The sequence below is a fragment of the Paramisgurnus dabryanus genome, chromosome 10, assembly GCF_030506205.2.
Source record: "Paramisgurnus dabryanus chromosome 10, PD_genome_1.1, whole genome shotgun sequence".
NCBI classification, from domain to species: Eukaryota; Metazoa; Chordata; class Actinopteri; order Cypriniformes; family Cobitidae; genus Paramisgurnus; species Paramisgurnus dabryanus.
In genome coordinates this window covers 4,731,495-4,754,447 of record NC_133346.1, presented here as the reverse complement: position 1 = coordinate 4,754,447, position 22,953 = coordinate 4,731,495, and the positions used below count along the sequence as shown (strand labels likewise).

The 22,953-nt window shown below is 37.7% G+C and overlaps 1 protein-coding gene across 3 annotated transcripts; it reads left to right on the top strand.

Annotated features, from left to right (window-relative positions):
* The first annotated feature begins 912 nt into the window (after nt 1–912).
* rnf34b (ring finger protein 34b) lies at nt 913–22,877 on the top strand. Of its 3 annotated transcripts, none has more exons than XR_010530604.1 (8): nt 913–1,052; nt 12,055–12,279; nt 13,343–13,774; nt 17,226–17,288; nt 17,500–17,701; nt 19,208–19,237; nt 19,537–20,045; nt 20,369–20,505. XR_010530604.1 is itself a non-coding variant. In XM_065261757.2 (8 exons), the coding sequence occupies exons 1-8, from the start codon at nt 1,047–1,049 to the stop codon at nt 20,557–20,559; spliced, it is 1,191 nt and encodes a 396-aa protein (XP_065117829.1). In that variant the 5' UTR covers nt 913–1,046; the 3' UTR covers nt 20,560–22,877. The 3 variants fall into 3 exon arrangements, 2 of the variants coding, with proteins under 2 accessions (XP_065117829.1, XP_065117839.1); XM_065261757.2 differs by having other exon boundaries at nt 19,537–19,578; nt 20,369–22,877; XM_065261767.2 differs by lacking the exon at nt 19,537–20,045 and having other exon boundaries at nt 20,369–22,877.
* The last annotated feature ends 76 nt before the right edge of the window (nt 22,878–22,953 follow it).

Below are 22,953 nucleotides of genomic sequence, written 5' to 3'. Positions count from 1 at the left end.
CAGTAATTTTGAGTTTGCAGCTGCTTCCGAGTGACCTGTAGCACAGGCGCTCGCGCTCTCCTCTTTAATCCACTGGTACGACGCATGCGCAGAACAGCACAACTAATTAAATGTCTCATAAACTCGTTATTCTTTTTCATCGGAATGTTCTGCATTTTGCGTTATTTTCATTATTATTTTCGAATAAATTGCTTTTACAAATAAATAAAACTTCAGAAAATTATATTTGATAGTTTGGTAGAAATATATTTTTAAAAGGTTCTAGAACCGCCCCTGCATAAATCCTAAAAAGGAGCATCGGTGTGGATTTATTTGGCCACTAGATGGCCTCGTTTCCCTATTTATTCGAATCTAATGCCAGAATTTAGTAATGCAAGTGAACTTGAAATTAAATCCTAAAATTGTTTAACCCTCATAAACTCCTATATACAAATATTTTAAATATAAGTATTTAAAGAAAATAACATATTAAACTATAGTTTTTATTGTTCCACCTAATTAAAAGATGAATTAGAAATAATATCTTCTGTATTTACAGCGTTTATTTATCAATCTTTAATAATCTATTAAATATATTTGGCTATACAAATACATTGTCTGTTTGAATTTAAATTGTGTGTTTTATGCGTTCCTATTTAAATTTTTATTGTATAATTTTAACAAGGAATACAATTATAGGACCGCTAAACATTGTGGTAAGTTAAGAAACAGTGGCAGAAAAATTAATCACTTTCCAGTTACTACAGACTGAACAGCAGCCAGCTCGGATTAAATAAATTATCAGTGTCATACAGCCGCTGCATCAAACTGAGGCCTGCGCACATGCTAAGACACACCCACTCACCGGGGAGAGGCAATCTGATTGGTTGCTATACATACCGTGGCTCTTGCTCTTCCATGATTGGTGAATTCTTGCTTTGCCATTACGTTATGCTCTTTCCACAAATACACAGGGATGACCGAAAGAGAAGACGTAATGGAGCGTTCACGAGCGTCTTTGCAATGAGCATCGTATTATCCAACAGTTTTTACCGACGGGAGTTGCAATGAAGGTATTGTTAAAATGTTGGCTGAAGAAATAATCGTCATGTGATTCCAGCGGGATTAATGCCAATTGCCGGCGACGCGATTCTGTTGCGTTTTAACTTTAATATTTGAAATCAGGAATATATTTTGATGTAACGTTATTTGATGTCTGATATGCAAAAAACAGAGTTCTTAAAAGTTGCAGCAGTTTGTTTTGGGTGAGTGTGCATCGTATGATGATGTCTGCAAATAGCAATAATGCTTGTCATGCTTTTCGTACGTTGCATTTGCAGTGTTTGCGCATGACTGATCGTTGTTTATGTAGTTTTTATGTTGATTGTAATTAGATACTATCCGTAAACTGTGTGGAATGAAATTGTCTAGTGGACGTTTGCTCATCATAACCCAGTTTATCGCAGCACTTCTCTAATGAGATTGGAGGATGTGGTCTGTCTGTGCCAGCAGCTGATATGAATGGACAAACAGCTCAGACACTCACGAGGAGCAGAAGTGATTTCCTCACAAAAACGTCATTTTATTACATGTTTTTGTGCGTTTATGATTGCGATGACGTCAGAATAGTGATGAAACGTATCGTAATGATTGGGTGAGCTCGTGTAAAAACACAGCTCAGAGATTCTCACTGTGTCAAAAGGGGTTCCCCCCATCAAAATGATCACAATTGAAGTAAATAACAGCATTTGTGACTATGACGTCAGAGTAGTGAATGAGTGGATATGGTTATGAAAATAATTGTGATTCTGGTTGTGAAAAATTGAGAATAGTCACGGACAGAAGTGATTTCCTCACGAAAACGACACAATTTAATTACATAAAATTGCGATGACGACAGAACATGGATAAAACCGATTGTGATAAATGTGTAGGCTAGTGTAAAAACACAACTCGAAGATAATTGTCAAAAGTCTTTTCCCCCCACAAATTTGCATCACAATTGACAGAATTATGACTGTGATTATGACGTCAGAGCAGTGGAAAATGACGTGAGAAGAATGGTTATAAAAATGATTGTGATTATTGGCCTAGGGTGATATAAATGCAAAAACAGCTCAGACGTCATTATGCAGGGACATAAGCACTACTTTTCACAGTGACACAAATAAATATGGCGTAGTGTTTAGAATGGCAGATTTGTGATTATGATCACTGTGTTTATCTAAGCTCTTGTGAATGCAAAAGCTGCTTAAAGAACATACAGGATTTCCCCCACTGAAACGTCACAATGTAATATGGGTATAACATCAGAGCTATTGTGATTCTGATTGTGATGATCGGCTAAGCTGATATAATTGGACAGGCTGCTCACAAGGGCATTGTTTTCCCTGACTATGACATTAGAACAGTGTATTACAAATATTGATTGTTACTTCTTATGATTATAATTTTCGTGAACACAAAATTGAGGTTAACTGGGTGAATTTGTCCCTGGATGAGAAATTATAATTTTTTTAATAATGTCAACTGGCTCACTTCAGGCAGTTTTCACCTTAATTCTTAATAGATCAGCATTGAGCGTCTGTGAATGAATGAGTGTAATTAGATGATGCTTATCTGCATATCTGTTCATTTAGGTTTATGAATAAGAGCTCTTCTGTCTGCCTTACCTGTGTTTTATGTAATGATGGGGTAGTGACACTTTTTATTTCCCCTGGGTAAAAAAAGCTCAAAGTAGATTTAGAAAGAAATGGCTGTTGTGGCTTTGCCGTTTTTGTGATATACCTGTATTCTACTATCCTTAAAGCAATACTCCAGCCAAATATCAAAATTACCCCATGATTTAGGTACGTCCAAGATGGCGTCATAATCGGAAGCTAGTTATTAATATTGAAATATGTTTTTACAAAATCGCATTGATTAACCACAGACAGCCTTTGTTAACCCCTTGGGGCCATGTAGATTACCTTTGTTAAGAATGGATGCACTTTTTGTGGGTGTTAAGTCAGAAGTTGTTCCCTGAACCCTGTTTTCTAGCATTATAAAGCTTGAAAGTTTGGAGTTCAGGGAGACTTTGCAAAGTAATCATTATAATGTAAACACAGGACTTCATAAATCTTATCTGAGTAAGTTTCAGATCTGTGGAGATGATTAGACATATGCTGTTTAATAATAAACCGGTGGGAAGATGAAGTGCTGTACCAGAAGATCATTATTAAAATGCCAGTCATTTTCTACTAAGAAGTCTGTCTGAAAAATCACAATACGGAAGATTACTAACATAAGATTTTTTACCATTTCAGCTAATAAAGGCATCAATCTTGTTACTTTACCTTTGTCTGAATAATAGTTTAAAAGCCATCTTGGTTTAGTTTCCAATGAGTTATACTAGTTTAAACCCATCTTGTTAGATTCCAGTGAGGTTCCTGTACCACTTCAAAAGTACAGTACTGTAAATCTTAAACTGAAAACTCTGTCATTATTGACTTACCCTTATGCTTTTACTTTTTCTGTGAAAAATACAAGAGGAGATTTTGAAAAATAGTCACACATGTCACAATTGCAGCCCATAAGTGACCACAAGCATCAACCTCCACAAAGCTCCATAAAGTAAACATATACAATAAAATTTTATTTGAAGTATCCCAACATGGTGAGTAAACAATGACAGAATTTTAAGTAGTGCAATCTTTCCTTTGAAGGTCTAGTGTGTAGATTTTTGCAGCATCTAGTGCTAAAGCTGTGAATTGCAACCAACAACTCAGTTCACACCAGGCTTGTTTGAAGCATCAAATTCGCGTCTACCACTTCTAGTTTGCCACTTAAAACATTTTGAGTTTACTCGCTTCATTAGCACGAGAAAGCCGCGCGTGAAATTCCAGTCATCGAGACATTCACGCGAAATTCGCGTCATGGGAGGGGCTTCTGCGACTCGTTTCCTGTCATCACATCACTACTAGAGCAAGCTCCTGATTGGTTAATGCGGTGCGTTTTTCCGCCAAAGTTCAAAATTTTCAACTCGCGCGTTTCCCCTGGCAACACTCAATTCGCACAAACTAGATGCGTGAATCAGGCGGAATCGCGGCTACCGCGCTGCGCTAAACGCCTCATTCACGCCGAGAGACCTCCATACGCGCTTCAATGCGTCTTCACATTAACATAACATTGAACTCAATCACACTTGACGCCTCTACCGCGGCTGGTGTGAACACAGCATTAGCCCTTCTTTTCGAAACGCATAGTGGTGCTACGGTAGCCACCACAGGACAAATAGGTCATCGTCTGAGAAAACTTAGTGACAAAACACACTTTAAAAATCATTTTGTCTATTTATGGCTATTGTAGAAATATGACAGCGACTTACATGTAAGGGGACCCGCGATGTATGTAGATAAAAACGGCTCATTCTAAGGTAAGAAAAACAATAGTTAATTTTCTAAGGTCTTCATATGCACTGATAATATAGACAGTTTCAGCAGTAAGAACATAAACAAACGCCTTTCGTGGAACAAACGTAACTTCCGGTAAACTCCGCAAAGAATCAATAACAACAAAGTCCTTTAAGAGTAGTTTATTTCTGATAACAAGCTAAATAAACAACACGTAGATTACCTTCATTCAAATCATAGCTAAAGTGTATCAAAAACTACAGTGAGCTAATGTTATTGTGTAAAATATATACTATACATGTATACAATGTCCTCTTCACATGCGGTGATCCATGATCGCCATCTCCCCTCGTCTTTAGGAAACTAAAACATTTGTTATTTTCAACAAGGTATTTGTTCCAGAGTTCAGTTTAGCAACTAGTCAGACCATTAAATGAACAAAGACCGGAAGTAAAGCTCAGCTTAAACAGGTAACACCGTCAACGCACGTGTGTCCAATGAAACCGTGTATAGTTTTGTATATTATATTGCATTTCTGTCAAGAGATCCTTCTAAAAGTTACACTATGCACCTTTTTTAGTTAAAAAAAATATGTTCATGCAACAACATTTTCAGTCCTGCTGGATTAACAACATCTGCTTGCGTATTTTGTTATGCACTCACATGTGAAGGCTCATTAGTCAGAATAATTATGCAACTCTGTCAATGGGGTGAGGGAAGAGAAGTCGGCAGTTCTGTTTTAACTTTATATTTGCAGGTGAATCTACAATAAATATGTTTTCCTGTAACTCAATGGGTGCGACATTGCGTTAGCTACAAGGTCATAGCTTTGATTCCCAGGGAACAAACATACTTATAAAAATATGTGTGCACTTTGGATAAAATGCAAAAATGTACTGAAATGTACATTTGCTTGTCTTGTAAATGAATTCAATTAATTGATACATAACGTTTGAGAAATGCAAACTCAAGTTGAACACGCTCCATAAAGTTATCATCTAATTCAGTTATCAGTCTCTGTATGTATTTTATTGTGAGCGCTAGACACATTTGTTTTAATTTAGCTGATGCCGGCACACAGACGCTCATCTCTCAGGTCTCTCCGGAGTACATCGGGCTTTAAAGAGAAGAGTTTACCGTAGTTATTCTCTTTCAAATGAGTCTCAGTGAATTAGATCGTGACTGAGCGAAGCTGTTATGCTTTGTTTGTCTTGATGCACACAACGCAACAGAGCTTTCTGAAAAAGCAAGAGTCAGAAACTACTACTGACTGAGACATCCATACTTCCAGACAGGCCAGATGTATGCACATACGTGATATATGACCCTGTCTGTCAAATTCAGGTTGAAGTCTCATAATCTATTTATGAGGAGCATCAAAGTTTGATTGATTTTAACCTTTGACATGACCTTACCGTCAATATTAAAGATTTTAAGGTATGCTGGTAAATAACTGCAATAATGTAAATTTGAGTGGAGGATGTCCTACAGATCTAATCCACTTCCTGTATCATTTAATCTCCTATATTTTTAATTCCTTTATCATTTGTTAACTATTAAATCTTAGCTGCTATTGGTACATTGAACATAAGCAAAAAAGGACATTCAACTGTGATTTGTTTGATTGATGTGCCTTCTCCATTGCTTGCGGGGCTTTAATTGAAGAGACAGGGGAAATCTGCGATACCGGCGCTCTGCCAAACTGAGACACGAGGAGCGACTTCACGCCCCGACCTTATGTTACACAACACGGCACTCACATTAATGAACTTGCATACTGTTCAAACATCCCGTATGCTGCCAGAGGGGCTTGATTTCAACCCAGGGTTGCTTATTAACAGCCAACATTGGTTATCATCTGATAAACATAGAAAATATGACTGACCCACCAAATAGATTTCAGTATGAAGGGTTGTTGATTTCAAACTGGCTTTCTTAAATACAGAATGATGAGACTGCTTTATTTTATTTGCTTTACCGGTATATTGCTGCCTTTATTGCTTTACCATTTTTTTTAAGGGACATATCATGCAAATCTGACTTTATCCACGTTTAAATGCTATAATTGGGTCCCCAGTGCTTCGATCAATCTAGAAAATGTGAAAAAGATCAACCCAGTAACTTAGTTTTGGTAAACCATTCTCTGCAAGCATGTGACAAAATAGGTCATTGAAATTTTTCTCCCCTTGTGATGTCAGAAGGGGATCTTATTATAATAATAGAGCCACTTAATCTGCACTAACCAACCACAGCACTGCTATTTAGTAAAGAGACAGAGAGAAAGAGAGCAAATTTTTTGCTCACACCTACAAAGAGGCAATTAAACATGCTATGATAAATTATCTATATGGTATTTTGAGCAAAACTTCACATATTTACTCTGGGGACACTGAAGATTTTTTTTACATCTTAAAAAATGTTGTGAAATGTACCCTTTAAAATATATAATTTACATAGAAATCAAGAGCCCTGCAAAAAATTATGGCATAGCCACTTCAGAGTCTTGATCTCAACATCATCAACTTAGTCTGGAATGGTCTGGGCGGAATATCATTATTTTTGAAAACCCCATGCTTAAAACCTTTGCACAGCATTGCTTATAATGCAGCATTCTTTCTTAAGTGTTATTGCTTTAAAGGTGCAGTGTGTAAAGTAGGGCTGGACCAGAAAATTTGAATATTCGAATATTCGTTCCGTGGGTTGACATTCGATTTTCAGTTTTGAGATTCGAATATATATATATAAATATTTTTCAGCGTTAAAGGACAAGTTCGGTATTTTAGACTTAAAGCCCTGTTTTCAGATTGTTTATGGTCAAATAGAATGGTTTTGACTGAAATTTCGACATTTTCGGCTGCCCTGAGAATTTTCGCTTGTTTGTGTTTCAGCTCAGACCTCTACAATGGCTTTATAGGTGCACTGGAACAATCCTTCCTAAAATGCATTAAACTTTCGTTTACAAAGACGAGAAACTCACCGAGTGGTCAGGGGTGTTCACTGATATGCTCACACAAAAATCGCGTTAAAAGATGCTTTCCAACAGCTGTTTTAGCATTCGTTGTTAACTTGTGGACCTATTTCCCCAAACGCCTCACACCCGTACATTCTTCCGCTTAGAGCTTGAATAATAAACACTCCAGCCCAGGAGGTGGCGCTAATCCGCCTTTGCCAATTGCAAGAATAGAAACAAAGTTCCCGGCGCGGAGTAATACCGTACCTCACAGGACGTCTAATACAGTCAATGGAGTTGGTAAAAACTACGATAAAACCTGTTGGAATGCGTCTTTTGGAGCGATTTTTGTGTGAGCATACCAGTGAACACCCCTGACCACTCGGTGAGTTTCACGTCTTTGTAAACGAAAGTTTAATGCATTTTAGGAAGGATTGTTCCAGTGCACCTATAAAGCCATTGTAGAGGTCTGAGCTGAAACACAAACAAGCGAAAATTCTCAGGGCAGCCGAAAATGTCGAAATTTCAGTCAAAACCATTCTATTTGACCATAAACAATCTGAAAACAGGGCTTTAAGTCTAAAATACCGAACTTGTCCTTTAATGCAGAGCTTTTGCCAAGCAGGAAGTGCGCTTCACGCTCCCGCTCTGTAGGTGGCGCAGAGAGACCAACATCCATAGTCAACAGCCATCAAACAGCACCAGTGGAAGAGATCGCCTCGAACGGAAAGCGCGCTTCCTGCTTTGGCATTCACACTATTAGTGTTGTAAATAACGTTCAGTTTCTTGCAAAAACTGATTGATTTGCTTCACAAGACGTCAATATGTCACACAGAGTTATGGGGGATTACTTTTGTATTGGATATATATGCTTTAGCTCTTAAAGTGTGCGGATCGGTTGACTTGCATGACGGAGCACTGGGGTTTCTGCAAAATATCTTCTTTATTGTTCTGCTGATGAAAAAAACATATTGATGGTGTAAGTGTTATAAATAAACTTGATTTTGAAAGTATGCTACCGTTTTATTACAGTTTGTTGAACTTCGTTCATTTATTTTCGTTGTTTTATTTAAATAGCCTACCCTACGTTGTCAGTAATTACTGTGCTGCTAATTTCTGATACGGGAATGTTTATTTGTTAGAAAAATGTTAGGCTACCTTATTAAAAGTATTGCTCTTGTGTTTTGTTTCACTAATGCTGTTCTCGCAGGACGCGTGACAGGCACGCCGCTTCCAGCTTGCGCTGTTCTGTAGTATTTTTAAAGTTTATTTCTTAAAGTTTATTCTAAACGTGTCACATGTCCATATTGCACGAAAAAAAGGCACTACACTCCCTTGAGTCCGCAGCAACACATCCGCCACATAATAAAACTGTAGATAAACAGACACACACACACACAGATTCCTGCCTTTATTAAAGAGAAAAATATGTTCAGCCCCTCCTTCCGAAGCTTCGAATATTCGATTTTATTTCTACTAGAGCTTCGAAGCTCAAAAAATGGTATTCGGAACAGCCCTAGTGTAAAGTTTAGCAGCATCTAGTGGTGAGGTTGCGAATTGCAACCAACGGCTCAGTCCACTGCTCACCCCTTGCTTTTAAAATGCATAGAGAAGCTACGGTAGCCGCCACCGAAAAAACATGTCATCGTCGGAGACAACTTAGTAAAAAAAGTTTGGCTTCTGTAGAAACATGGCAGTACAAAATGGCGACTTCCATGTAAGGGGACCCTCGATGTATGTAGATAAAAATGTTTTATTCTAAGGAAATAAAAACATAACGGTTCATTAAAAAAGGTCTTTATACACCCCTGATAATATAGTTTTGTATATCATTCTGCATTTCTGTTAAGAGATCCTTTTAAAAATTACACACTGCAACTTTAATGTATACACGCACATATGATTCGAAACACTAATATTTAAATGTATGTAGGTTCATGTGTTGATTTTATACAGCCATGCATACTACTGCTGCTTCTGTATTATGTAAGTGTCTTATACAGTAAAGCCTTAGGGTAAACCAAATGGCCTGCATGGCTGAACATGCTCTGTGCCAGCGTAAAGACAACAACAGATTTCAGCTAAAACTACAACACTGCAACACTCATACGGCCACATTATGCCGGTCCACATTCACCTCTATATCTCTCTCAGCCAGTCTTTCTCAGTTTTGCATCACAGGATGGATGTGTGATCTTTGCGGGCCATTGATTTTCTTGGTTTTAAACAGAAGATGCATTCTGTTACTCACACAACACCCCCCCCCCCCCCACACACACACACACACATACTCATGCAGTCTTCTGAGACAATACGCCATGTTGGGTCACAGGATGGTCTGCAGACAGTAGCCATGTTTAGTGTCAATAAATAATGTTTGTGTGCACTTATGGGGGTTTATTGATTGAAGCTTTTCTGCAAGGAAACAGTGACTGTTGTTTACAGTTGAGGTTTTAATATTTGCCCTACAACAACTGAACAGTTTTTCATTCTGGGGGAGGTAATGTCATTCAATATTCATGAGTGATCCTATGCATGTTTGGCTAGACATAAAAAATCTGATGTACAGACTGAAACATACAATTTCAATCCACCCACAGCTGTTTATGGTTTCCAATTAAAATTCTCAAATTCGTATGTTATCCATACCCTTTGCCTCTTAATCACCATCTGTGTTTACATTCGTTGAAGTCAAATGACGTCAGATTAAATTAATCAATAATTGTCATAATGATACGGAGCCCCTAAGGGGACATGGAGCAAAAATTAAGTAAAGTTTAGTTTCGCGTGCTCACGTGAAACTTTCGCGTGCTCACGTGAAACTTTCGCGTGCGCACGCAATAGTTTCACTTTATTTAATTTTTGCTCCATGTCCCCTTCGGGGCTCCGTAAGATTATGACAATAATCGATTAATTTTATTATCAATTAACTAATTTCCCGCCAACCTTTTTTTTTGTTGCCCGCCAGCTTTTCACAAAATGCTTTTAACTCTTTCCCCGCCATTGATGAGATATCTCGTCAATTAAGAGAAAACGCTTCCCCGCCAATGACGAGATTTTCTTCCGCAACTTTTTAAACCCGGAAGTATTGCCCTATGGCAAGCTGCTGCATGTCCGTGTCTGTTTTAAAGATCGCTCTGAATGGGATGAAAAGTCCTTCACAAAAATTGAATTATCTCTGCTTTTTGCTCAAAATGTGGTGTTTTTGCAGAAACCTACCCATATTCAAAAGCTGATTGCAAAAGAACCACTGAAGGTAGGTTGAAACGGTTTTTTTTTTGTTTGAAAGCAGAGGGTCTGTTCTTTCATTTGGTATATTGTATGTTTATATATTTAAAGAAAAACATTTTCTGGAAGGCATTAAACTTTGGTGAAAATCATGAAAAACGCTGACGCTGGCTGGCAACTTTTTTTTAAAACGCTGGCGGTAAAAGAGTTAAGGAAACTTTTATGCTATGAATATATAAACATACAATATATTTTAAATGAAAGAACAAACCCTCTGCTTTTAAACAAACAAACAAATAAACAAACAAAATGGAAAAAGTTTCATCCTATATTCATTTGTTATCTTTTTATCACCTCTCAAATATGGGTAGGTTTCTTAAAAAATACCAAATATTGAGAAAAAAGCTGAAATACTTGCATTTTTGTAAAGGAATTTTATTAGAGATCAGATTCAGAACGATGATCAAAACATTCACTGAGTTTAAATGTTTTATAACTTTACGTGAAGCAGCTGCATGGTAAATTTTAAACATTCAAAACTAAATAATATAATGCAAATCACAAATAATTATGGGATTTATATTTTTAGTAAAAAATCCAAAACGAATGGCTAAAGGACACCTTAACTTAGTGCTGTGTGAAAATTTGATAATTATAATTTTCTCGCTATAATACAAAAATTGTGCACATACATATGAATACAAATGGGATCATGGTCTGGCGGCAGTGTTATGGCACAGCCACCATAGTGAATGAAAAATTACTTAACCAGCATCTAAATTTACACCGTAAGTAAACGAAAGCTCTCAGAAATCTCACACCATTAGACCGTTGGAGAGTAAGAATACTCCGGCTAATGTAGGATCCCTCGTTGCATCCCTTTAGATTTTATGAGAGCATTGTTTGGTTTGAACATCCATTTAGCTGAAACCCAAGACCATCTGTTTAGCTCTCGCAGTCTGACGTCATTTCAAAACTGAGATGTGTGAAGGACATCATTTTGCCCTAACAACCATTTCTACTGTATCATATTCCTCACGCTGTCAAGGATTCACTTAGCCCGCCTAACTGCTTGATTTATTGCCGAACGCAGACAGAGTTCAAAAACATTAAACTCTGATTTAATATTCTGTGTTATAAGAACATGTTGAGTGGAGTTGTTTGCCTTCCTGTTTGGATGCAGAACAGTTGGGAGTTACATAAGCATATGTGCATGATTGCGTATGTGGATGAATAAATCTGCCCTTGGTGGGGAAAATGAATACTGGGCTTTTTGCTCCGTGTTATATTGAAAAATAAAATATAAACACTGGGAAAGGACTAATTGTTTGTCCAAATAATGTTAAATATGTAAAGTCGATGGTTGAACAAATCATAAAAACATTTATTTTTTCAATTGTTTTTATTTTCCATTACGTCACACCTTTGAAGTGACTTAAGATACACATATATAAATATATTTTCCCGTATACATGCTTTATATCCAAAAAATGTCATTTTTTCCAGGCAGGGGCCTCCTCCATGTGGGCATCATGTTGTGGGCTGTTAAATGAGGTGATGGGCACAGGGGCGGTCCGTACCCAACCTCCAGGCTTTGGAGCTGGAGCCGGTCCGTTCCGCTTCGCTCCCAGTGCTGGATATTCTACTTATCCCCCCACCAGCGCCACCTCAGGAAGCACAGGCTTGGTGTGCAAAGCTTGTGGACTCGCCTTCTCTGTGTTTCGACGAAAGGTAAGACCACTGACGTACTATCGAGTCAATGCCAAGTCTTTGCCCACTGTTAAAGGGGCCATGGCACAAGACTTTTTTAAGATGTCAAATAAATCTTTTGTGTCCCCAGAGCACATATGTGAAGTTTTAGCTCAAAATACCATATAAATAATTTATTATAGCATGTTTAAATTGCCGTTTTGGGTGTGTCCTTTAAAATGCAAATGAGCTGATGAAATTCAAACACTGATCACAATGATGGTGGTTTGTTGCAATTAAAACTCAATTGTGCTTTTCTCTGCACTAAATGGCAGTGCTGTGGTTGGATAGTGCAGATTAAAAGGTGGTATTATTATAATAAGAGCTCCTTATGACATCATAAGGAGAGCCACATTTCAACACCCTATTTTTTCATGTGCTTGTAGAGAATGGTTTACCAAAACTAAGTTGCTGGGTTGATCTTTTTCACATTTTCTAGGTTGATAGAAGCATTGGGAACCCAGTCACAGCACTTAAACATGGAAAAAGTCAGATTTTCATGCCATGGCCCCTTTAACGCAATGCTCCACCAATAGAGCTAAAGGACTTTTGTGAATCTTCATGCAGTTCAGTTGCTTAGAAAAGGACAGATGTGATGAAAGATCTCAGCGGTAACTTTTCCACAAAGTATCATGCTTTTGATATCATATCAGCGGTTTCACAGCTGTTTGCAGATGCTTGGACAGCGTGACAGACATGCACAGATATTTTGGTTTGAACTTTAGTAGAACGGATTTATTGTACAGTGGATTTATATACATGGTGGCATTTGATAGCAATCACTGGACCTACAGAGACGCCAAGTGTTTATCAGTGAGTTTCGAAAGAAATGATGCTTTATGGTAATGGCTTATGCAGCATGGATGGGAAGTTATTCTGCATCACTTCAAAAAAAGTCTTTGTGTCAGTAAAGCATTGCATTAGCAGCACAAAGGCCATGGATTTATGGGCATTTGTAAACCTAAGCATTTGGTTTTGTCACGGGTATCATTTTGGCATTATCATCGTCCTTACGTTTCCCATCTCTCTCTTTTTGCCCCTTCAGCACGTTTGCTTGGATTGTAAGAAGAGCTACTGCTCGCTGTGCTCCGTTCTGCAGGAGAACCTGCGGCGCTGTGCCACCTGCCACTTGCTGTGGGGCACGGCCTTCCAGCGGCCGCGGTTAATGCGACTCCGCGTCAAAGACCTGCGACAGTACCTCATGCTGCGAAACATCAACACGGACACATGCAGGGAGAAACAGGACCTGGTGGATCTCGTGCTTTGCCATTTGGGGGCCGAGCTGGAGATGGGTGAAGATGAGGAAGAGGAGGAAGAGGCAGAAGCGGACGTGGACAGTCTGAACTCTCTCCCGCGCTCCCTCTCCACCACGCCCGCCCCTGCGGTGCGATCCGCCTCCCAGCAGTCGGTACTTTCTGGAATCGCCTCTCAGGGAGATGCTCTTAGTCACAGCGATAGCTCAGGGACAACCAGCCAGGTGAGACTGTTGGGTCTGATTTCTTACACATTTACACTAGTGACGTTTCCCATGTTTCTGAAATAACTACAATCCCAGGCAGTGATAATTATTTGTTGCACTCGAGTAAAGAAAAATGCTTTTAAAATCATTGAAATGTGTTTATGCTACACTGTGAACCATGGTTGTGGCTAGAAGGGATACAGCAAATGCTGAAATATCTGTTTTTATACTAATCCTACACCCAAACCTAAACTCTACATCTCACTAGATTAAGGGGACATGCACACTAAGGTGGTTACACCGGTGTATGTTTTCAATTACTTCCAACGGAAGTGCCGCGCTTTTCAAAAATGCCAGCAGCTGGCAGGTTTTTCAGCGCTGAGCACCCAGAGTTGAAAAAGCTCGTCAATGTCACTTATCACTCCACCTTCCAATCACAGTTGAGGAGGGGCGGGACAGATTTCACAATCTGCCGGGCGTTTTTAGCCACGTTTAAATGCTTTGGCTGGCGTATGTTTTCAATTGTATTTATTTTTTCATTTAACCTTTATTTTACCAGATAGGCACGTTGAGAACAATTTCTCATTTAAAACGGCGACCTGGCCAAGATAAAGTGCAGAGTGCAAACAACAAATAGTTACACATAAATAACAAGACAAATTTACAAAAAAACAATACAATTTATAAACATTCATAAAACGACACCATTGCTTCCATTCGAAGCACCGCGCTTTTAAAAAACGCCAACAGCTGTTCTTTTTTTTTCGCGCTCAGCGATGAGTTCCCAAAATTGAAAAATTTTCAACTTTGGGTGAAACGCTTAGCTCTTCAATGTCACTTCTCACTCGGTCATCCAATCACAGTGAAGGAGGGGTGGGACAAATATCACAACACCAACTGGCGCATTGTTTAACGACTGATAAACAAAGCATAAGTATTATAGTAACCAAAGCGTGCTCAGCACCGAGTACCCAAAGTTGAACAATTTTCAACTTTGGGTGAAACGCTTAGCACGTCAATGTCACTTCTCACTCAGTCATCCAATCACAGTGAAGGAGGGGTGGGACAAATATCACAACACCAACTGGCGCATTGTTTAACGACTGATAAACAAAGCAGAAGTATCATATATTAACCAAAGCGTGCTCAGCACTGAGTTCCCAAAATTGAAAAATGTTCAACTTTGGGTGAAACGCTCAGCTCGTCAATGTCACTTCTCACTCGGCCATCCAATCACAGTGAAGGAGGGGTGGGATAAATATCACAAGACCAACTGGCGCATTGTTTAACGACTGATAAACAAAGCAGAAGTATCATAGTAACCAAAGCATCTGCTTGGCGTTTAAATGCTTTGGTGTACACGCCCCTTAGGTGTTTGCTGTATCCATTCTAGCCAAAACCTTCTTTGAACTGTTGACATGACAGGTGGAGAACTCTGGGTATACAGACCATTTGCTTTTAAGAACGTATGCTTTCAGAGCATCATGGTTTTGGTAATCTATAACACTTTATACCCTGATCTATAGATTGCTTTCTCTGGACAGCCATTAAGCTGCTTCTAGCCCTCAGTTACTGAACATTGAGCGACGCAGACGTGCTTTGACTCGATGTTACCTTGCGAATGCTGGAAACTGCTGTATCCCACGAGGCCGGCCGTGACGTTTAAGCTTTGCTTTATCTTACGTGCTGAGCGGGTTACGTAATGGTGGACCAGGTTGTTGGATAATTCCTTCAGGCACGACACAACAAAGTCTGTTGATGGAGATTAATCACATGGACATTTAAACAAAGCACATCACGAAGCGGTAGTATTAACCGTGTGAGCAGTTAGGTAACTTCACCCTGACATTTTTTATAGGACAAATGTGTGTGTGTGTTAGCCTAGCTTTCCTCAAGAGAACCTGGGTAAGCAGATTGACCCATTCATTATTGATAAACAGCCTTTACACGTCTGTATGTGGCCACGTGTGAGAATTCAGTTTGTGTGCGGAGTCTTCACATATCATTTATTCTTCAGGAAGAATGCAGGGCCATTAGCTAATTGTTTTGAATGCGGCATTAAAGAAAGAGATAGCATAGAGCATCGACTTATCCAGGAACGGGAACACTGTCTTCTTTTATGACGGTATCCGAGTAAAGAGAATAGTTTGAGATATCAATTGAAAGAAATCTGGATTGTCTTGATATTTCATGTACAGTTTGCAGAATTGAGAGAGTCTCATTGACAGAAACTGTAATAGGTGAACCCTTACAAAAATTAACGGTGTTTTTTGTGATAAAAGTGTAGCAACCATGGTATTTTGGTGTATTGATTACTATAAAAAAAACATGGTTTTACTACAGTAACCATGTTTTTTGGTTCTAACTGTAGTAAGACCATGGTTAATTTTCATAGGGGGAATGAATGTGATTGCATTAGATATAAAAAAATACAAAATATGATGTAATGTGGGACTTTTTTATTTTTATAAAGATATTGCAAGCACATTTTTAGGTAAATCATATTAAAAAGTTTGAAATTATAAAATCATTGTAATACTATTTAAATTAAGGCAATGAAGTCAGATACAGACTCAGAGTCTGGTAAGATGTTTTTAATGTATGTAATGAAGATAATGTAGACATTTATGGGGTGGTTTACCAGACAGGGATAAGACTAGTCCTAAATTTAAAAAAAAATGTAAGAGCTGTCCAAACTGAAAACAACTGGCACTGAAATATCTTAAAATACATCAGTGCCCTTATGTAATGTTTTTAGTGAGGCATGTTTGTTAAAACTAGTTATATTTCGTAATTAAACTAAGGGCTAATACTGACTTAAGCTAATCCCTGTCTGGGGAACCACCCCATAAGGTTGTATCTTTGGGGGCCATTTACACAACAACCAAAAACGGGACACTTTTATACATTTTTGGCTGTTTGTTTAGACAATGGCGTTTTAGGGTCCTGAAATCGCAACTTTTCGAAAACTTGTTTCAGTTTTTGAAAAAGTTTTTTCTGGCGTGATCTGTAAACTGTGACATCATGCACATGCGTATTACCTGTTAAGTCTACAGGTATGCATAACAACAATGGTGGACTACAACACTTGTGCTACACAAGATACTGAGTTTATTAACGCTTCAAAAAGTTAACAAAATATCACCGGCATCTTGATTGCTTATATTTATCGCTCTGTAAAACAATGCCTACAGTATGTGCACAGGTGCGTATTGTTTTTTTGCAAAGTAACATCACCAACTACTGGCCTGGCACTCTTAATACAGCGTTTGTAGTAATTTTCGTGTAAACGCTGATTGTTATAACAACTTTGTAAAATTATGCAAAGAAAAAGTTTTTTACTCAAACCTTGTTGTGTAAACATAGCCTTGGATATATTTATACTTGCTTTTTATCAAGTAGTACATGATAGTTTAGTACATAGCTTTAGAACAGCATTAACAAACTGTTTTCTGTGTGTTATTTGTAGGACCATGGAGATGCTGCGTCAGTTGCCCTTCTTAACCTGGAACCTCATGAAGAGATACTGGAGGTGTGTGAAGCTATAGCTGTATCCGAAATGATCCACTATTTGTCTCAAGTGTACACATTTTATCATATTTTACTGTAATGTTCTTCATAGTGCAACGCTTAACATGCTTTCACTAAATTTAAGAATGAAAGACAAATATTTTTGACATATATTCAAGTTTGTGTTGTGGACTGCAGTTGAGTGTTTTAACCCATCCATCCGCCTTGAACAGGAAAGTCCTGCGACGCAGAGACGGGCGCGTGCCTCTCTCTCAGATCTGGTCCACGAAACCGACATCGAAAGTCTGACGGTACGGCAACTGAAGGAGATCCTCGCACGAAACTTTGTCAATTATTCCGGCTGCTGCGAGAAATGGGAACTGATCGAGCGCGTCCATCGACTCTACAGAGAAAACGAACACAACAGAAGATCGAGTAAGAATCTGAAAATAATGATTACATCATTGTAACTTTTGGATATAAATTGAAGGATATACAGTATGGCTTTAAAGGGTACCCTGACTATAGACACATGTATGGTTTAATAAAATAAGAGTGGGATTGGATAAATGAATGTGAAATTGTAACAAATATTACACACGTTTTAATAAGTTTTGGAAAAAAATTTACTCAGAGGCTTCTATTTTGTTTACATCACAATGCATAATGCTCTTTTAACGCTACAACGATGTAAACATGATAAACTAGTCTTCAATCAGTAATTTTTTTAATTATGTAAAACAAAAGATGAGAGTTATAAATGCATTCAGACAGTAGGTGGCAGTATGTGGTCTTGACATCTGCGTGCCATTAAAAATACAAGAACATCAACGTCTTTTGTTCAGCACTTTCAGTATGAACCAGAGAGCAGGGTTCCCACGGGTCCTTGAAAGGTTAAGAATCTGCTAAAAAAATTCAAGAAATTCAAGAATTCAAAAAATTCAAGTCCTTGGGAAGTTTTTGAAAATATACATTCATAGATACAGGTAATTGAAAGTGTCTTGAATCTATTTTATGCAAGAAGTTTTCTGGAAAAAAAGGAACTGTAGTGTAGGATAATATAATTAAAGACTGTTTAAGCGCACGTGCTAAACTTTTCGCTTTAAATGCTTATATCTTCTGTATGCGAATGTTGATTCATACCAAAATGCTTTTTTGCATAGTTGTGTTTGACACATGAAAACGTCTCGGGTTACGTATGTAACTGTTGTTCCCTGAGAAGGGAACGAAACAATGTGTCTCCCTTTCCATACTTCCTGCGTCCCTGTAACTCCATCTTTGGCAATATTTCAGATAGCTATATTCTTCCTTGCTCCCGCATCACCCTGTCTTTGTCGTTAAGCCTCACCATTGGTTGAATTTGATATAGACATTCAGACGCACTTACCCTTGGAGGCGTCCCCAAAGTGTCACCGCAGTGACGCAGCACGAGTTCCCTCGAAAGGGAACTGTAACAATGTATATTTAAATTTGAACTCTGCCATTATTAAAACTATGTGTTCTCCCACATTAACATTTTGCATAATTAAAAAAGTAATAGGATACCGCAGAAGGCTGGCTAAGAAAAGATGAATAAATCTGGGATCTAACTGATATCAAAATGGCCACATATAAAATAATAGTATTTCTTATGTACTGTAGAATGGTTCATAAATCTTCTTTATTTACTGCATAAGATCACAGATATCTTTTGTTACTGTATAATTGGCACAGTAATGGGAAGGAAACTGTGTTCAGCTTTTATAGATGTTCAGTCTGAAAATAGCACAGCTGTCTGTCGTATAATCGGAAGAGTATACATCACCGTCTTAATTCCCAAAAAAGACAAAGAGCCTAAACATGCAAAACTTAAATCGAATAAAATCTGCTGTTGCTAATATGATTTACAAAGCATCTCTTGCTTCCCATAAAATTGTGTTTTTTTATTTTCTCTTTTTGTAGTGGAAAATGTTAGCAACAACCAAGCTGCAGGTAAGCAATACATATTTTATTATATAACATTTGAGAAATTAAAATCAACATTAACATTTGAGTTTAGTATGAAGTGTTAACTAGTAACACAGGCAGGGGTAAATATATAACCTTTCAATATTATGGATTACCATACCACATGAGCTATTTCACATTAGTAATTTTAAATAAATCCTGGATTATGGAACTCGTATAAAACAATTAACAATGAACATTACATTAACCCAGATTATGACTTTAAATAAATTCTCTTCATGGTAATAGCACTAACATACTGTTACTGTGTTTGCTAACCAAAGTCGTAGCCTATGCTCCTCCTATATGCAATGGAGGGATTGGAGGTAAGATTCAGTCTTTGTGTAATAGTGCTCCAATACCATTTCATTGCCATCATCTCATTACCATGAATGAAGGTGAAATGTGACTTTTCCCAATGCATGCTGGGAGTGATCGGTGTTTGATGCACTACGTGGTCCATGCGTGCATGATTACATTTTTGTCATGAAATATGCTCCTGTCATTATATATTTCATCACATTACTATAATTGCACCCTGCCAATATGAATTATATTAAAGATTAACACTTGGAAAAATCCCAAACTGATATGGAGGATTCATGATTAGAGCTGCTCATTCCTGCACAATATTTAAGTGCCTATTTGGAAAAGTACCAGATGTCTTTGTGGTTTGTTAGACAGTGTAAATGTGCACCGTTGACGATTTTGCTATTTTAGTAGCGCTTAGATGAAGCAGATCTCGGTGAAGACTGAATTAGTAAAGCTGAAAGCAAAGATGTTTCATTAAAAGGTTTGACCACTGATATTGACTTGTAAGAAAGACAATTTGTGTTAAAGAATGTTCAGGTACAAAAAGTTACAAAAGCTGTCACTGGGATGCTACCCATTAAAAAGGTCCTAATATGTACAATTTAGTTACAGATGTATACATTCGGTACCAATATGGACTCTTTAGTGTACAACCCCAGTGACAGCTTTTGTATATTTTTTCTGAGAGTGTAAGTAGACAAAAGAAGGCAACACTGTGTATGTTATAATATTTATTTAAAAAAAGTAGCTGCAAGCAGCACAGTCAAACAGGATATAATGCAGCTGTTGTGTATTGACTTGCAGATGGTGTTCAAGTGACCCAGTTGGGCGGCGTTGATGAGAATCTGTGTCGTATTTGTATGGATGCAGTAATAGACTGTGTCCTGCTGGAGTGCGGTCACATGGTCACCTGCACCAAGTGCGGCAAAAGGATGAACGAGTGCCCCATCTGCAGGCAGTACGTGGTGCGAGCGGTGCACGTCTTCAAATCTTAACACTGGCCTCGCTTCTACTCACTTTCAACACAATGATGGACGTACCAGTATGAGGCCATGACGGGACCGTGTGACTGCCCCTTAAGCTTCAAACTGAGTTAAAAGTCGTGGTAGCCGTTACTGCGCACATCTTTGCTATTTAGAGTGTGACCGTTATCTGCTGCCCACTTTTTTATTTGTTGACCCTTTTATGCTTATTTACATATTTACTAACCCAGGGAAAATGGATTTTAGAGGAATAAAGTATATATATGTTTAAAAAGCTTAAATGGTTTACATTCCTGTAAACGCAGAGAAATGTTTTATAGTATGTGCAATATTAGAAATCTTTACTTGTGCGTGTAGAGAAACCGATTGCCGTTAAGATGCATGTCGTCGTAACAATGAAGACCAATGCCGTGAAGGGGGAACATAGGTGCCAAAGTAGAAATGTGCAGAATGGCTTCTGGATTACGTTATGTGCTTTTACTAATAATTGTGTGATTTTTATTTGTTAAATCAGCTATTATCACAACACAATTTAGCATATGTGAAACAAATGACCAGCCAGCAGGGTAGTTATATAAAGCAATGGTGACTGTAAGTTTAAGAGAAACTGTATCGTATGTTTTTCCAGTCACTGAAATCCAGCATCTGCAGTTATGTAGCTTATTGAATAACCTTGGTTATTTTAATCTTGAATCAAACTTGTACCTGTAAAACATTAGGTGTGTGATTTAGTCTGCCTCCGTTATATTTTTTTAGCTAAAGGTGCACCATTTATGTTTGATTAACACTTATTTGTCCTTTTAGTATCCTAGACTTATATAGTAATATAAGTCTCAGGTGTGCCTAAAATTTTCAGCTTAAAATACGCCACAGATCATTTATTATAGCATTTCCAAAGTGTCCCTATTTGGGTGGGGGCAAAAATGGGATTTTCGTGTCTGTACCTTTAAATGCAAATGAGCTACTACTACTTATTTCCTTACCACAAGAAGCAGTGAGCGATTAAAGTGAAAGCAGATTTGATTCCTGTGAATACAGTCAATAGTATATTTCACTATTGAGATATGGCAAACAGCGTACTCGCTGAGGGCAGAAACTACGGTAATGCATGACTGTCAGTGAGTGGCTGTGGGCGGGGCTTTGTTTGTGTGACATCACATTAACAAGAGAATCAAAACAGCATGTCTATGAGACTGCTGTGGTTTAATGGGGATTAAAAAGGAGTGAGAGGATTTTTTTCATTGTAGGGTGGTTGTGTTCGCACATTTATTTTGCATAATAGGTGCCCTTTATATACCCATACTACAAAGAAAAAATTATTTATCAATGCCGTTAACAGAAATGTGCATATTTGTCATTGTCACCCATGATTGATTTATTTAGCAACCGAAGATATTTCATAACAAGGTGGTTACCACCTTAAACAGATTTTTAAACAGATTTGTCAAAGCGATTTTGTGCTCCGAAACATTTAAGTTAAGTGCACCTTTAATTGGTCATACAGCATTAAATAAACAAATTTTTACTGTTGATCAAGAAAACAAACCTGCTTTATTGTTCTTCATCTCAAGCAATACCATCAAAATCATCCTTTGGTGTGTTGTTAGAACAAAAAACGTGGACATTATTCAATTTCCACAAGCGGTGCTACATGGATTTACTTGTCACAGTCCTCCAATGTGTTTAGACCATTAGTGAAAACAGATTTTACTTAAGTTTTACTTAATTTTATCCCCCTCCTTTGTGAATATTCAAGTCTAGATATTTTTAAAATGATGAGAGGAAATGTGTTATATAATTAGTCTAGATGCATTTATGCTGTGAATTATGTAATCAAATGTATGTCTGTGGTATTTCCTAGACAAACAAATATAGTGTAATTATATGATTTTTATACAATATACAAAATATACATTCAATCTATGGATATATTTAACTTTTTTTACATTTGCTCCGCCCAGTTTTTCTAGAATGTAAACAGCATTGATTAAGTAGTTGGTTTAGTCTTGAAAAGACTTCAGTAGAATTGATTGCTTTTGTCACACCCATTCATTTAAATAATGATCAGATTTTTGTTAACCTTGTCCACATTTGTGTACCCAACACTGACACTGTGCATACATGTGTGTTTCTAATGCTGCTATCTCTAAAAGATGTCACTTACAGTAGGCAACTACTCTAGCTGAGCAGACAACATTACACTCTAAATTACATAAACTGAACGCTGCAGGATGTTTTGGGGTCTGGTCTTTGTATTTTGGAATGTTGAACTTTTTATTTTGGTAATTCAAAGATGATTTATGAACTTTAATAAAATATGGTACCTTGAATTAACAATTTTCTGTCCTATAATATTTTCGATGTTGTAAATACGTGTTCGACTACGCAGATCGACCTCCGTATGAC